General features: G+C 32.5%; 1 protein-coding gene across 1 annotated transcript in view; it reads left to right on the forward strand.

Annotated features, from left to right (window-relative positions):
• Nucleotides 1-13,958, forward strand: part of LOC145315711 (uncharacterized) — a 38,515-nt gene that overhangs the window by 22,860 nt on the left and 1,697 nt on the right. Inside the window, exons 5-10 of the mRNA XM_080155778.1 lie at nucleotides 1,945-1,997; nucleotides 8,082-8,163; nucleotides 11,294-11,369; nucleotides 12,082-12,121; nucleotides 12,564-12,654; nucleotides 13,695-13,826. Of these exons, the coding sequence (XP_080011904.1) occupies nucleotides 1,945-1,997; nucleotides 8,082-8,163; nucleotides 11,294-11,369; nucleotides 12,082-12,121; nucleotides 12,564-12,654; nucleotides 13,695-13,826 (474 nt within the window). The remainder of the gene's footprint in view (nucleotides 1-1,944; nucleotides 1,998-8,081; nucleotides 8,164-11,293; nucleotides 11,370-12,081; nucleotides 12,122-12,563; nucleotides 12,655-13,694; nucleotides 13,827-13,958) is intronic.

Genomic DNA, 13,958 nt, shown 5'->3' on the forward strand with positions numbered 1-13,958 from the left:
TTTTGTGCTTTGCTACTTAAAGATGTTGTCATCCTTGTTGTCATACAATAAAGAAATATTTAAAATCAGTTTTACATATTAGGTTAATTTTGGTAAATTATTTCCAAAATGAGTGTTTTTATCTCCCCCCCCCAAAAAAAATTTTTTTTAATGGGGTTATTCATCCTTCCTGCTGAGATTTTATAACATCCCCTTCCACCCATAAAAAAATGTTTTGTGGTGGGGGGGGGGGGAGAAGGTTAAATTATCTTCTGTACTTTTTTTTCGAAGATGCTTTCTAGCTCCCTTCCCTTCGGTCATTGCAGGGTGGGGAGAAGGGATGGGGGAGAAGAGATGGGGGATATAAATGGGAAATAGGGATGGGGGAAGGGAGGGGGAAGAAGAGATAAGGACTAGAAGGCCCATAATCAAATAATCCCACCCCTTAAAACGCCCTTATTTAAAATTAGTATATATAATCAAAATGCCCCCCCCTAAAGCAAAGTGCCCCCCCGGGGCACTTTGATTTAGGGGGGGGGCAAAATTTTACAAAATCTTCAAAATGTCCCCCCCTAGACAAAGTGCTTCGCACGCCACTGTATATACGTTCTTTTAAGTAACGAACCTACTCTATGACTTACTTATAGTCATTGTGTAAGTTTTGACCAATCAATCAAGACATAATAAAAAAGCATGTATATGAAATTGTTACCAGTATAATTTACAGTCCAATGTCACCTCCCTCCTGGTAAAAAAATACATATAGAGTAAAGCTCTTTGAAATTATTACATACTTGATGTACTGTCCAGGTCCTGGTCCAGCAATCCAGGAGAACTAAGGATGACTGTTACGAACCCTTCTCTGTCCAAACACCCAAGGATATTAGGTTAAGTAACATCTAACAGACAACCAACTCTCTGTGATGCACGACCTTTGTCTGAAAGGTCCCAACTATGCATGGTAACGAGTTGCGCCTGTTTTGGGCCAAGGCATTCCCCCTACTCAAACTATTTATGTCGCGCATCTGACATAGCAGCAGTAGGAACCATTTTTAACGTCTTTAGTTATGACCTATCACCTTCCTGACGACGAGCGAATGCGCTACGTGTTGAGCCACGGTCGCGGGTTTCTTGCCAAGGATGATCTTCTAACAATAAAAGTTGAAATTAAATAATAATAATAATGAAACGTACACTTTATTAGTACCAATTATTGGTCATGTATTATCAGGTAGGTAGGGACATAGGAATGAACTGGTACCCAAAGTTTTATAACAACTTTATCTTATTTACTGGCTCAAAAATAATGGGTAGCTTTAAAGAATTTTGATTGGTTGATTCTAAAACTAGTATCGTCAACAATATATTTTATCTACAGAAGGTGTAGTTTTGTTTATTATAATTTTGGAAGTATATCATTTTATCGTGCATTGTCTTATCCCTTATCCCTGTATTTTATGGATGTATGTTGTATAACAACAATTATGTAATTGTCCAAGCAGATTAATTTCAGGTCTGTCCAGGAATATCAAGGGATAAGACAATGGACAAAACTATTGGTTGAAAAGTTTAGACACTACCAGTTTGAAATAAAATAACGTTGTTCGAGAAATTTTGGTACTATCTAAATTTCAATGTCTCCTCACTTCCTGAGTACTTATATGCTTAATTATGTGGGTCAAATTTAGGTTTAAACAGGGGTTTTAAGTTTAAATACACTAGTACACAGTTATGTAGCCAATGAATGAGATAACATGGTCACAAAATTTTGGGTACTAGTTGTATTTCTAGTCCCATGACCCCTTTCAAACTTTACAACTCTGTCCGGAGGTCCTAAATGTGTGTGCATGGTATTGACTTGCACCTGTTTACGGGGCAAGGCATTTTCTCTACTCCAACTATTAATGGCACACGTATTAACGTCTTTAGTGTGACGTGGTATTAAACTATAAATATTTATTCTAGGTATCCGCCACATGGTGTAGATGCGAATATGACAATTTCAACACCTTTCACAAGTAAGTGTCTTTTATATAAAAGTAACAGGATGTTTGTAAGTTTGTGTCTGTTGCTAAGGTTTTTGCTAACAGCAGATATGATTCTCCTTTACAGTGAAGCATCTCTGATAGGTCCAAATGGTTTCACACCCCTCTGGTGAAGCGCTGACTTACATAAATAGAATTTGAATTTTTTAGTAAAAAGTATAGAATTAACATTTATTTTATTTTGCTATTTCATAGTTTTTAAAAGCGAAGCTTTTCTATAATTAGGGTCGGTCCGTCCGTCCGTACGTCCGTCCGTCCGTCCGTACGTCCGTCCGTCCGTCCGTCCGTCACGGATAGCTTTTTTCGTTAATTTAGACATGTTAGAAATGTCCTATCGATTTCAAATTTTGCATGGTGATTCCTTTAGTAGTTAGGTACGATTTAGAAAGCGTAGCAACTCTATAATCATTACCAAAATGTCCGTACGTCCATTTTAAACATGTTGATTTTTTTACTTTTTTAAATAGCTTTTTTCGTTAATTTAGGCATGTTAGAATTGTCCTACTGATTTCAAATTTTGCATGGTGATTCCTGTAATAGTTAGGTACGAGTTAGAAAGCGTAGCAACTCTATAATCATTAACAGAATGTCCGTACGTCCATTTTAAACATGTTGATTTTTTTACATACAAATTTGTATGTGACCTAATTATCCGATTGGTCTGATTTTTGGTATACTGATTCCTGGGACAACAAAGTACAATATTATAAGCGAAGCAACTCTATAATCAAGTCCTAAAAATGTAAGTATGTCCATAATCATTATCCTATATCAAGCAGTTTTTCAACAAATTTATTTACAATTTTGCTTTGACTCTTATACATTCGCATTCTGATTATTCATTTCTGACATTATACAAGTGTTAATGTCCGTTTGTCCTACCGTTTCAGAGCTTCGCTTTTATGGATGTTGTCATCCTTGTTAAATTACATTTTTATGTTCAAAGGGGTTATGTAATATGTATGTCTTCCAAAAAAAGAATATAAAACAATTTAATCACTCGGAAAATTATCCATTTTAACGAATGAAAAACGAATTAAAAATCCATAAAAACCATTTAAAGTATATTTCAATAGTTACTCCATGTCTGTCTGTCCGTCAGGGTTAAGGTGAAATGTGAATATTAGAAAAACAAGCGAATTTCATTTAAAAAAAAAAGGAATTTCTTAGGTACCTAACAATAACAATTTAACTTATATTTGAGCATCTTGCAACACAGACTTTACTCTAAGTATAAGATCTCTTAAACGACTTAAGCAAATGTTATGAAAAAAAAGTAGAGGTCAATGGCAGCTAAATTTATGTACAATTCTTTCATTATACCAAAAGCAGAGTTTTACACCCCCACCTTTATTTTCAATTTTAAAAGGTTACTTTCCCCGCATGGTTCCTCTAACCCTTGCTTAACCTAAACGTGAATAAAATAAGCACCAAAAAAGTTTAATGGTAGTTCAAATGCACTTTAGGGGAAACTGCCCATGTCCAAACTCTCCTTTAGAACTTAAAATTATCTAGCATGTAAAAAATCTTTGAAACCATTTATCCCTGCATTTAAATAACAAGGAAGGGAGGGGACAACTGGTACCCAAAGTTATAAAAACTTTAAAAACCTTGGTTACGTTTGTCAAATTTTGAGTGGTTAGTATTGTCCAACTTTTTAGCTATAATTTTAATCTACAGAAGGGTTAATTTTATATATCATCATTGGGGATATAATCAATTTAACTTCCATTGTCTCATCCCTTAAGATTTGTGGTAATAACCGTAAATTAAAATGACTGTGTGTGTGTGTGTGTGTGTGTGGTGTGTGTTGTGTGTGTGAGTGTGAGTGTGTGTGTATGTGTTGTGTGTGTGTGTGTGTATGTGTCGATTAAGGGATCTTAAGGGATAAGACAACAGTCGATAAATTTTTGTGCATAAATTGAAATTAAAAGTTAAAAAGGTTGGACACTATTAGTTTGAGACCAAAACAATCAAAATTCAATTAAAGTACCCAAAGTTTTTAAACTAAAGAATAAGCATTATAATAAAACTTTGGGTACCAGTGTAATTTACAGTCCAATGTCCCGGATTTAAATGTTAACGACTGTTTGTGTTGATTGCCTTCCAATATCGATTTTATTACATTTTTACATGTCTTAATAATTATAATAATAATATCACTTTTTATACTTCCTTCTTTAAAGGGAAACTCATTTTTTAAGAATTTATTTATTTATTTTAAATGAATTTTCTAATTCTATTCAAGGAAGGATCTCGCTAACCGATGAACCGATCGGGTTCTCCTTAGCAGGGTAGCTTCTCATAGGTCCCGGGAAGGTTTATAACTATTTGGGGAGAGGGTATCATCACCCTCCCAAGAGAAATCACAAAGAAAATCTAAATTTTTTTCACGTTGAGACTTGAACGCAACATAGAAATGTTACGTATTATTTTTAAAAAAACATTTAAAGTGCAACTAGAGGCCTCTAGGGGCGTAGCCGCTAGTATTTAATTAAACTAAAACTGTAGTTATAGCTGCTCTAACTATAGTTATGATTTTTCTTGTATTACCTATCCTATATAATAAAGTAACAGGATGTTTGTTTGTCTTTTGTATGTTCGCTAAGATTAATAGCATGGACCAATATTACCAATGTCCTTTTAAGCAATTGTAAACTAAATCCAGTTTTATCTTGAAAAGTATGCGAAGTGACTTCTTATTACAAAAACAAGGATGACAACATCCATAAAAGCGAAAATCTTAAACGGTAGGACAAACGAACATAAAACTTTTAGAGTGTCAGAACTGAATAGTCAGAATGAAATTTGTATAAAAGTCAAAACAAAATTGTTTTGTTGAAAAATGCTAAAATAAAGGATAATGTTTAAGGACATACTTACATCGGATAATTATAATTCTTTAAAAGTTTGTTGTTATAATAGTTAAAAAACCAACCTGATTAAACTAGACATATGGACATTTTGGTAACGATTATATAGTTGCTATGATTCTAAATCGTACCTAACTACTACAGGAATCCCTATGCAAAGTTTAAATCGATAGGACAATTCTAACATGCGTAAATTAACGAAAAAAGCTGTCTGTTCCAGACGTACGGACGGACCTACCCAAATTATAGAAAAGCTTCGCGTTTAATAATAATAATTGTCCAGTTAACAATTTATAAAACATTAACAAACAGACAACGATCATATTCATCAGGAAATAGGGATAGGGCAATGGGTAAAAAAAATGAATTCGTTTTTTTACTTGTTTTTACTTCTTTGGTAACAAGCGCAGAATGCAGTTAAAAAAATAGGAAGAGAAAAGCCAACGACAGTTAAAAAATCTAAAATCCTTCTCTCCAAAAGCGAGCATAACATTACAATACAGAATTGAGTTGAGAAGATTAATTAATCATCCTTTGTCCTATCCCTTCTTCCCTGGGAGTTTTCGAAATGATCACACAGTGTGGGAGAAAAATTTATATTAATCTGCATTTCTGGCAGGGTGTCCTCAAAATATGTTATATCTAATTACAAACTTACAAAACACGATATATTATTACTTCGATGTTGCACTAGATTTTCATGTACTCATTACTCATGATAAAATTATGCTCGCAGTTGGCTAGAATAACGATACCCCCCATCCACCCCCTTTACCACATCACCCATTACAGGTGATTTTCCACGAATATTAAAATAAGAATCATAAAATTAATACCAGTTTTTTTAGTCCAGGCCTTCAGCCCCTCGAGGCTAACAAAACTGGTTTTAATCTTATATTTTAATATCCGCGGAAAGCTGACTATAATACAATGAGATAAATAACTATTTCTGACGATTAAAATTCTATAAATTCTCCTAGTTTGTCTTAATAAGCAAACAAGCTCGGACATTTTTTTTACTGGCCATACTGCATGTACTATTTATATATCCTAATTGCTTATATAATAATCCAGTTGGGGCAGCGAAACTAAAATTTATATTAAGAAAAATGTTAAAAAAAAAATCACGTATGTGGAATAATAGGTATTGGAAAAAAAAATAATAATCAATTTCAAAGCAGCATTCTAGTAGTAATTGGCCGTTGTACCTTTTAAACTCGAGTATATTCTCGGACTAATGGGTATCTATCTCCAATTAAAGATTATATTCAGGGTGTTCCAATTTTTATTTTGAAACGGTTAATCTGATGTATTTTGTAAAAATTTTAAGGGTTTGAAAGTTTGGTGGGGGGATTAACTAAACACCCCTTTACCACCACCCTTGGACGACTCTGTATCTCCAGCTGAAAATATGGTTTCATAATCCCAACTTTGAACATATAACACAGAGAACTGTGGCTTTTTTACATGATGATTATTATTTAAATGCGTAATAGTATGTCTACATGGCTTTAGGAGCGAGGATGCTCTACAATTCGTTATATTTATCCTATTTTTATAAAGCTACTCTTAAATAACTTATATACTAGAACCTGCTCTTAGCATCTAAAGGCTCTGTATTCAATCAAGAGGGAGGCAGGGAGGGGGGTGGTAGAAATAGACTAAAACCATCCCGAAACCTCTGTAAAGCTTCTCTATAATGGAAAACTCATTCGTTTCAGTAGTTCTTAAAGAAAAAACATAATTTTTCTACAATAGGGCCAACGAAATATGCTAAAATGTTATTTTCATTTAATTTTCTACTATTTATTTATGTAATTGTTCAATTGCTGCGCTACTTACATAAAGATTATTCTTGTCATATCTTGTTTTATTTGTGTAAATCTGATCTCAAGGTTATACCGTTTTTTATTATATTTTCATGTAATCTTTTTGTTTATTAAATAATCATTATAGCCGTCTTTATAGTTTTTTTTATTGTATGTTTGATTTCCTATTTCTGTTCATCCGTAATGCTTTTAGAAAAAAATACTACTCATCTCATCCCTTTCTAAAGAAAGTTTACTTGACCAATAAGAATCTTTTCTGAAATTGTTTTTATCTTTATGGCTAATAATGACATGAACAGCTTCTTAAAGTTATAAAAAACAGTTATAAAGTTGTCCTGGACCTATAGAAAGCTTCATTGTAAAAGATCACAGACAGATACACAGATAAACAACTAGTTACTTTTATATAAGGATTTATTGGTATATATTATTATTTATATCACTTTTAAAATTCCTAAATCTTATGAAAGTGAAATTGTGTAAAACATTAAGTTAGGTTAGGTTAAATGAGGTTAATTAGAACTCCTTAAGGCAACAGCCCCACAGGAACCATCTTCGCTAATTGGAGTGAGACGAAAGGCACCCCCCCCCCCCTAAAGCAAGATATAAGAACTGTCTTCCTCCCCTTTTAGCCTCCTCAATATTTTAACACTTCTATATTGCATTGCTGTGCACACCACTGCTTGTTTATAATGATCTTCTAAATTGAATAAAACGCTCAAGTAACAAAACTAATTATTTTATAATTGTCTCTTTGTATGAAGTTATACAATAATGTAAACTAAATGAATAATATACAATGTTTTTATGCTATTTATTATTTAATTAAGTATCATATATCTTGTGTTTGTGACATTAATACTAATATTTATAAATTTATATAATGAATAAGGATGACAACATCCATGAGTAGCGAAGCTAAAAAACACGAAAATGTTACAATTAGAATAAATTTATGTATTTGACCTCATGACCGACAAACTGACGGACCAACTAAGTTGTAATGAAAACAGTCTTAAATAACAGCCGAGAAAATGACATCGAATACACAAACTTGTTAAAGATAGCTTAATCTTAATTTGTAGAATTAGATCTAAAGGATGGGCTGACTTTATAGTGTAATAACTTAAGTTTTAGAGTAGCTGCGAGCTAAAAAAAAAAAACTTTAAAGTTACGTCTACTTAATTTCTATACTTTTGTAAGTACACCCCTAGCATATAGGGGCTCTTTTGAAAGATGTTAGTAGGGACAGGAAAATAGCCTAAAACCATCCTAAGCTTTCTTGAAGTTGAGAACTCACTTGGCCAATTGGTTAGCGATAAATTTTTTTTGTGATTAATTTAATTTTGTTTTAGTTTCCTTCGATTCGATGGGACTCACAGACAATCAAAATCCGTTTGGTTTGTTGCCATTTTTCAATCCAGCTCTTTTAGGAAGGTACGTATTTATTTTTTAATATTTCTGCTACATAGGACTATTCAAGGCTTCCCAAAAAGCACAAGATTCTATTTGAGAGATTATTTAGAAAAACCAGGAAGTTTTAAAATCTTGTTAATTTTTAATTTCGTTGATTTTGGCTTTAAACATTTTGGGGTGAATCATTAAATCTTGAATTGGTTATCTCAACTTTTTAACCAATAATTTTATCCCAATAAAAGAGTTATTTTAATCTAAAAACGGATCAATTTATCGTCCACTAAGATCTCTGAGAAATACTAAACTAAAATTACCACAATATTTTAAGAATGTTATTGTAACTAAAGAGAGAGGTTTTGTGATTTTTTTAACACATTTTAATTAATTACATTTCATTTCTTTTATACAATTTTGAACAATGTCTGTACATCCTTATGCCAGAAACGCGAATTTATTCGACTCCTTTTTAAAAATTTCTTGTGGAGATTCCCATTAACTTGCCTTTTCCGTCTATTTATTTAGGTGATCTCAATTATAAGTAAATTTGCTTAATTTTTTTTACCTTTCTACTTTTGTCATTCTTGTTATATAAATATTTTAGAATTAATAATGAAACAGTATTGAAAGCTAAATACCTAATTTAAGTCATTTTTTTAAAGATAATAACATGAAATGAAACTTTTTTAGCACAAAAAGTTAAGATTTGTTTTTATATCTAACTTATATACATAGAAAAAGTTTGATTTATGGACATGGTCAATTATCTAAAAAGTATTTAAATTTTCCGATATCCTTTTGATAAAAAGCTGTCAATTATGATTTACAAAAACAGTAATTACTTTTTTTAGTAGCAATGCTACTCATTAACTATGGTATGCCCTCAATCTGACACTCAGTAATAACATAAAAATACTTTAGCTTGCAAGGTTTTGTGATATTTTTAGAATTTATTTTACAGTTTATTCAATTTTCTGTATATTCTCTATATGATTTTTTTCTCGTTTTACAGTTCTTTAAGATATTTTAAATTCAATACTGCACTTCTTCTAGACATTTTATATATTCTTTAAAAATGTAAAAGGGTATCTGTAGCTTTAGATCTAACCGCTTGACCAATATGGTTCTTCTTCAAAGTGAAGCTTCTTTCATGTATAGGGAAAGTTTATAATTTTGTTGGTTTTGGGGGAGGATACCGTAACTCTAAATATGCCCCTGAAAAAATCCTGCCCTAATTTTTTTTTAAATTGAAAGTTCAGCTTACATGTTAGTTATAGCATAAAAGTAGTAAGTTTTATTGTTTATTTGTCCATTAAGATTTCGGATAACCACTTAAATAATATATATTATCTCCATTTTTAGGAAAACAACTATAGGAAAAAGTTATAGAGCAGCTACACTAATAAAAACAAGGCTTCGCAGCCCCGTGTCAGCCGCGATTCAGCTACAAATCTAAACCCATTTACATACTTTGAAATTATTTTTGAAAAGAGGCATTGACATATTTTGGTCAGGTTTCGTCTAGCTGATTTTTAAAATTGTTAAGGTTTAGGTTAGGCTTACAGGCGGCTAACACGCGACTGTCGAGCCCTGAATAATAATGATGATTAAGTAACCACTAACTGTAGGAAAAAGAAAACAATTATCTACATAAAGTAATAAATTATCATTCGGTCAGAAAGCGCGACAGAGATTCTTATAATAAATTAAATAATATTTTCAAAACATTTTCTGTCATTCGTTTGCTTTTCAGTTTCTTCCAGGAATTTAAGGGATAAGACAATGGCGATAAAATGATTTACATCCTCAATGATGATACACAAAATTAACCCTTATGTAGATTACAAATTAGTGGTTGAAACGTTTGGACACTCAACTTACTCAACCAACCAATCAAAATTCAATAATCCCCAAGGTTGTAAAGAACGGATAGGAAAACGTTATTATAAAACTTATGGGACTAGTGTAATAAACAGCCCAATGTCCTCTCCCTCCCAGAGTTTCTTCTCTCCTTTGTTTGATAAAAAACTTTGGGTACCTATAATAAAGTATAGTTACAGTTGGATTAAACTAGAGGTGCCCATACTTTTCAAAGCATATTCTTTATCTTTATGAGGGGTAATTTTGTTTATCATCATTGGGGATGTACATCAATTTATCGTCCATTGTCTTATCCCTTCAGCAACTTATGATTTCATAAAATTTAATTTCATAGATTATTTATCATTGCGTCAAAACTCAAAAGTAATAAATATTAATTTGGTAAAGTAATTTCATGTTAAAGTTGCCTTACATAATTACTGTTACCATTTAAAACGTAGTTGGTCTAAACTTAAAAGATTTATTACTTGTTTAAAAGTAAAGATCAATTTTAGTACTTTGCCCCAAAAACCAGTGGTGTGCAAGGGGTTTTGGCAAGGGAAGGCATGCCCAAATTAATAATTGAGGGGGGTATAGACGACACCCCCCTTCTGTATGGACAAACAGACAAAGTGAGTTACAGAGCAGATGTTTAGTGTCATAATAGTTATTTCTTTCATCGTATTATAAACCGCTTTCCGCGGATATAGAATGTAGAAAGCTGGATATAATACGATGCTAGACATAGTTTTTTTCGTATGGATGAGAACCGGTTCCTATCCACCGGATTCGAATGAATTCGAGAAAAAAATATATACACCTAAAAAGTAAAAATTTTCGAAACCTTTTCACACATAATATGTATTAGTATTTTGTAGCTTGACCACGACAGACTGAAGGACCAAGTAAATTATATTTTGGTGGCTCATTAGTTAAGGGAATCTACACAAAAAATCAGCTGTTTAATTCTACGAACATGACCAAAACGTGCTTCCCAGCAAACTGTAGATAAACTTAATTACTGTGGAAAGATTGTCATTTGCTGCCTAATTTGCGAGGCTCCTGTGTGAGATAGGGTTTTAATACTGTTTTTAAAAAATTGCGAAATAGTGTAACATCTCCATTTTAAAGAAGTTGAATCACTTATTTGATAATAGATAGGTATAGTTTATTTCTAGGTTGAAAGAGATAGGTATGTCTGTACGTCTATTTAGAGGAAAACAACATGAAGATGATTAAAATTCAAATGCAGTTCTAGAAATTTTTTAAATAAATAGAATTGATATTGTTTTAGGAGGAAAAGATCCCTTCCAGATCCCGAGATACCCCCACACAAAATTACAGGTGGAGAAAGAGCTATGCTATATGAGGTAATCAAACATTTTATTTAAGATCAAAATTTATATAAAAGTAACAGGATGTCTCTCTGTCTGTAAGAAGCAAAGGATCTCAATAATTGATGACTTGATATGGTTCTTCAGGTCCGGGGAAGTTTATAACTATTTTAGGTGAAGGTACCCTCAATATAAAAATAACCCAAATTTTTTTATTAATTACAGCTTTTCTTATTCATCCAATGCATCAAAGGATAGTGTGTCTTTGAAATGCTTTAGGTTTTACTTATAAAGAGCCTTTGTTGCTAGAGTGTGCTCAAAAAATGTATTGACCATTTTCTAAAACTATCTAGTGTATTCGCCCCAAGCTTCTAGGGATGGAACCATTAATGTACCTGCATAATAATAAGAAGGAAGTCTAGTACAACTAAAGTATTACTATAAGGATCATGGAAAGAAAACGAAGTAGCGGGTTTCGTCGTATTTTCACAGTAGTTTTTTATAGGTTATTTTAGGTTAGGTAAATGTTAATGATTGGCTTGGAGGCTTTAAAAATAGGTCCCGCGTGCTTAGAGCCCCCTTCAAGGGCTAGAAATAGGAGAAAAGCTACTGTGAAAATACGAAGAAATGCCCCTTAAGAGGCGTTTCCACGAAAGGGACTTTACCCTGTATTCTATTACACATACATCAGACATCATCGTATTTGATTTCTTGGAGCAAATTTATTAAAATATTTTTCTAATTTCAGTGGGTAGAGGATTACCTGTTCACCTTTGGAATGGACGGAAAGGAAAATGCAAATTTTAACTGCCCTGCTAAATATATTCAATCAAGATAAAACTAAAATCCTGATATAAACAAGGATGGCAACATTCATAAGTAGCATAAAACTCATGGATTGAAATTGTATACTGGATGCTCTTTGGAAAGGTAGCTTGGCTACTTAAACTAAGTAGAACAGCCAAGGACGTCCGACCTTTTTTTAGAGGGAAGGGGGGGGAAGTGACAACCCACCTGCCACATAAAACAAAACCTTTGATTACACAACAATTGTCTATAAGTCCCGACTGTACATGGTAATGAGTTACGCCTTATTTGCTGACAAATCTCCTTTAATGCTGGGTACAAATTTTTAAGTCTTTTGTCAAATGATAATTCTATTTATCTTGAAATTAAAACAAAACTCCTTTATTTAAAAAAATATTTAGGCAGGGAGTTAAATTGTATTGCAGGCGTGTTTGTTACGAGCTATTTGTGAGACACACGAGTCACCATTGATTGGATATGGGATGGTCGGAGAAATGTTAGAAATATTCTTAACGTGAGTATTGTTTATATATTTGTGAGACACAGAAGTCACCATTGATAGGATATGGGATGGTCGGAGAAATGTTAGAAATATTCTTAACGTGAGTATTGTTTCTATATTTATTTAGGAGTCTCTAATGCTATGGTATTTATAACGTTAGTATTGGTTTTAGAAGAGCTGTTAATATACAACTTGGCCAAAGTTGTGCGCTAAAAGTTAAATAAAATTACTTTATTAATATGGTATAAACCGTAAGATTGTAAAACCATAATAGCATGTATGTTTTATTCAATAAACAAATCCCTCAAATATTTTGGACATAATAATCTTTGTTGTGGCCAGTCTGCGTTAATAGAAATACTTTTGATAAATAAATAAAAATCTTGAAAAGTTTAAACAAGAAAAAAAATTGGAAACAAAAAGAATTTTACTTCTTTGCTTTATATTTGATGTATTATCAAAGTTCCTATTCACAAATTTTCAACAAAATATGATCTTCTGAAAGTTTAAAATTGTATTCAGTAATTTAAAGTACCAATTGATGTTTTAAAAGTCACTACTAAATCTTTGTTGTCTAGGAACACAGTGCACGGTCTTCTTGAATCTATAGCTAAATAACTTATTTTTTGGATCTACAGCACTGCAGTTCACAGTAAAATATTGCTGGTACGAATATTGCCAAAAATCTATGAATTTTAAAGGCTGCTAGCTGTCAAACGGCTGAACGTACAGATCATGCCCACACACTGTTTTAAGCGGCATAATAAGGCCTACAAATAATCTGGAATAGTCATAAATCAATAATGCATAATTATCTCGCAGTGCAGAGAAATGCGCGAAAAAGGACTATTTTACGCGTTTTTTCTTCAGTGAAGCTTACCCTGTGCATCATTGGATCTTGGCTATTCCAGATTATTTGTAGGCCTTCTTATGCCGCTTAAAATGGTGTGCGGGTATGATCTAGCAGCCTTTAAAATTCATAGATTTTTGGCAATATTCGTTACCAGCAATATTTTACCGTCAACTGCAGTAGATCCAATTTTTTTTCCTAGGCCAAGTAAATCTCCCTACTGGAACAAGCTGAAGGAATACAGGAAAGCAGAAAAAGTTGGACGGGATCACGGGGACTGCTCCCACTACTATCCAACATGTGCCAAGAGTTTATATAAATTAAATAAATACTCGTAAGTACAACTGTTTGTTTTACTCAGTGGTTGATAAGTTTAAAACTCAACTTAAATAAAAAAAAACAATAAAAATCCCCAAAGTTGTTAAGCCTAACGAATTAGAAAACGTTATTATAAAACTTTGGGGAC

The sequence above is a fragment of the Acartia tonsa genome, chromosome 1, assembly GCF_053477335.1.
Source record: "Acartia tonsa isolate MP-2025a chromosome 1, ASM5347733v1, whole genome shotgun sequence".
Lineage (NCBI taxonomy): Eukaryota > Metazoa > Arthropoda > Copepoda > Calanoida > Acartiidae > Acartia > Acartia tonsa.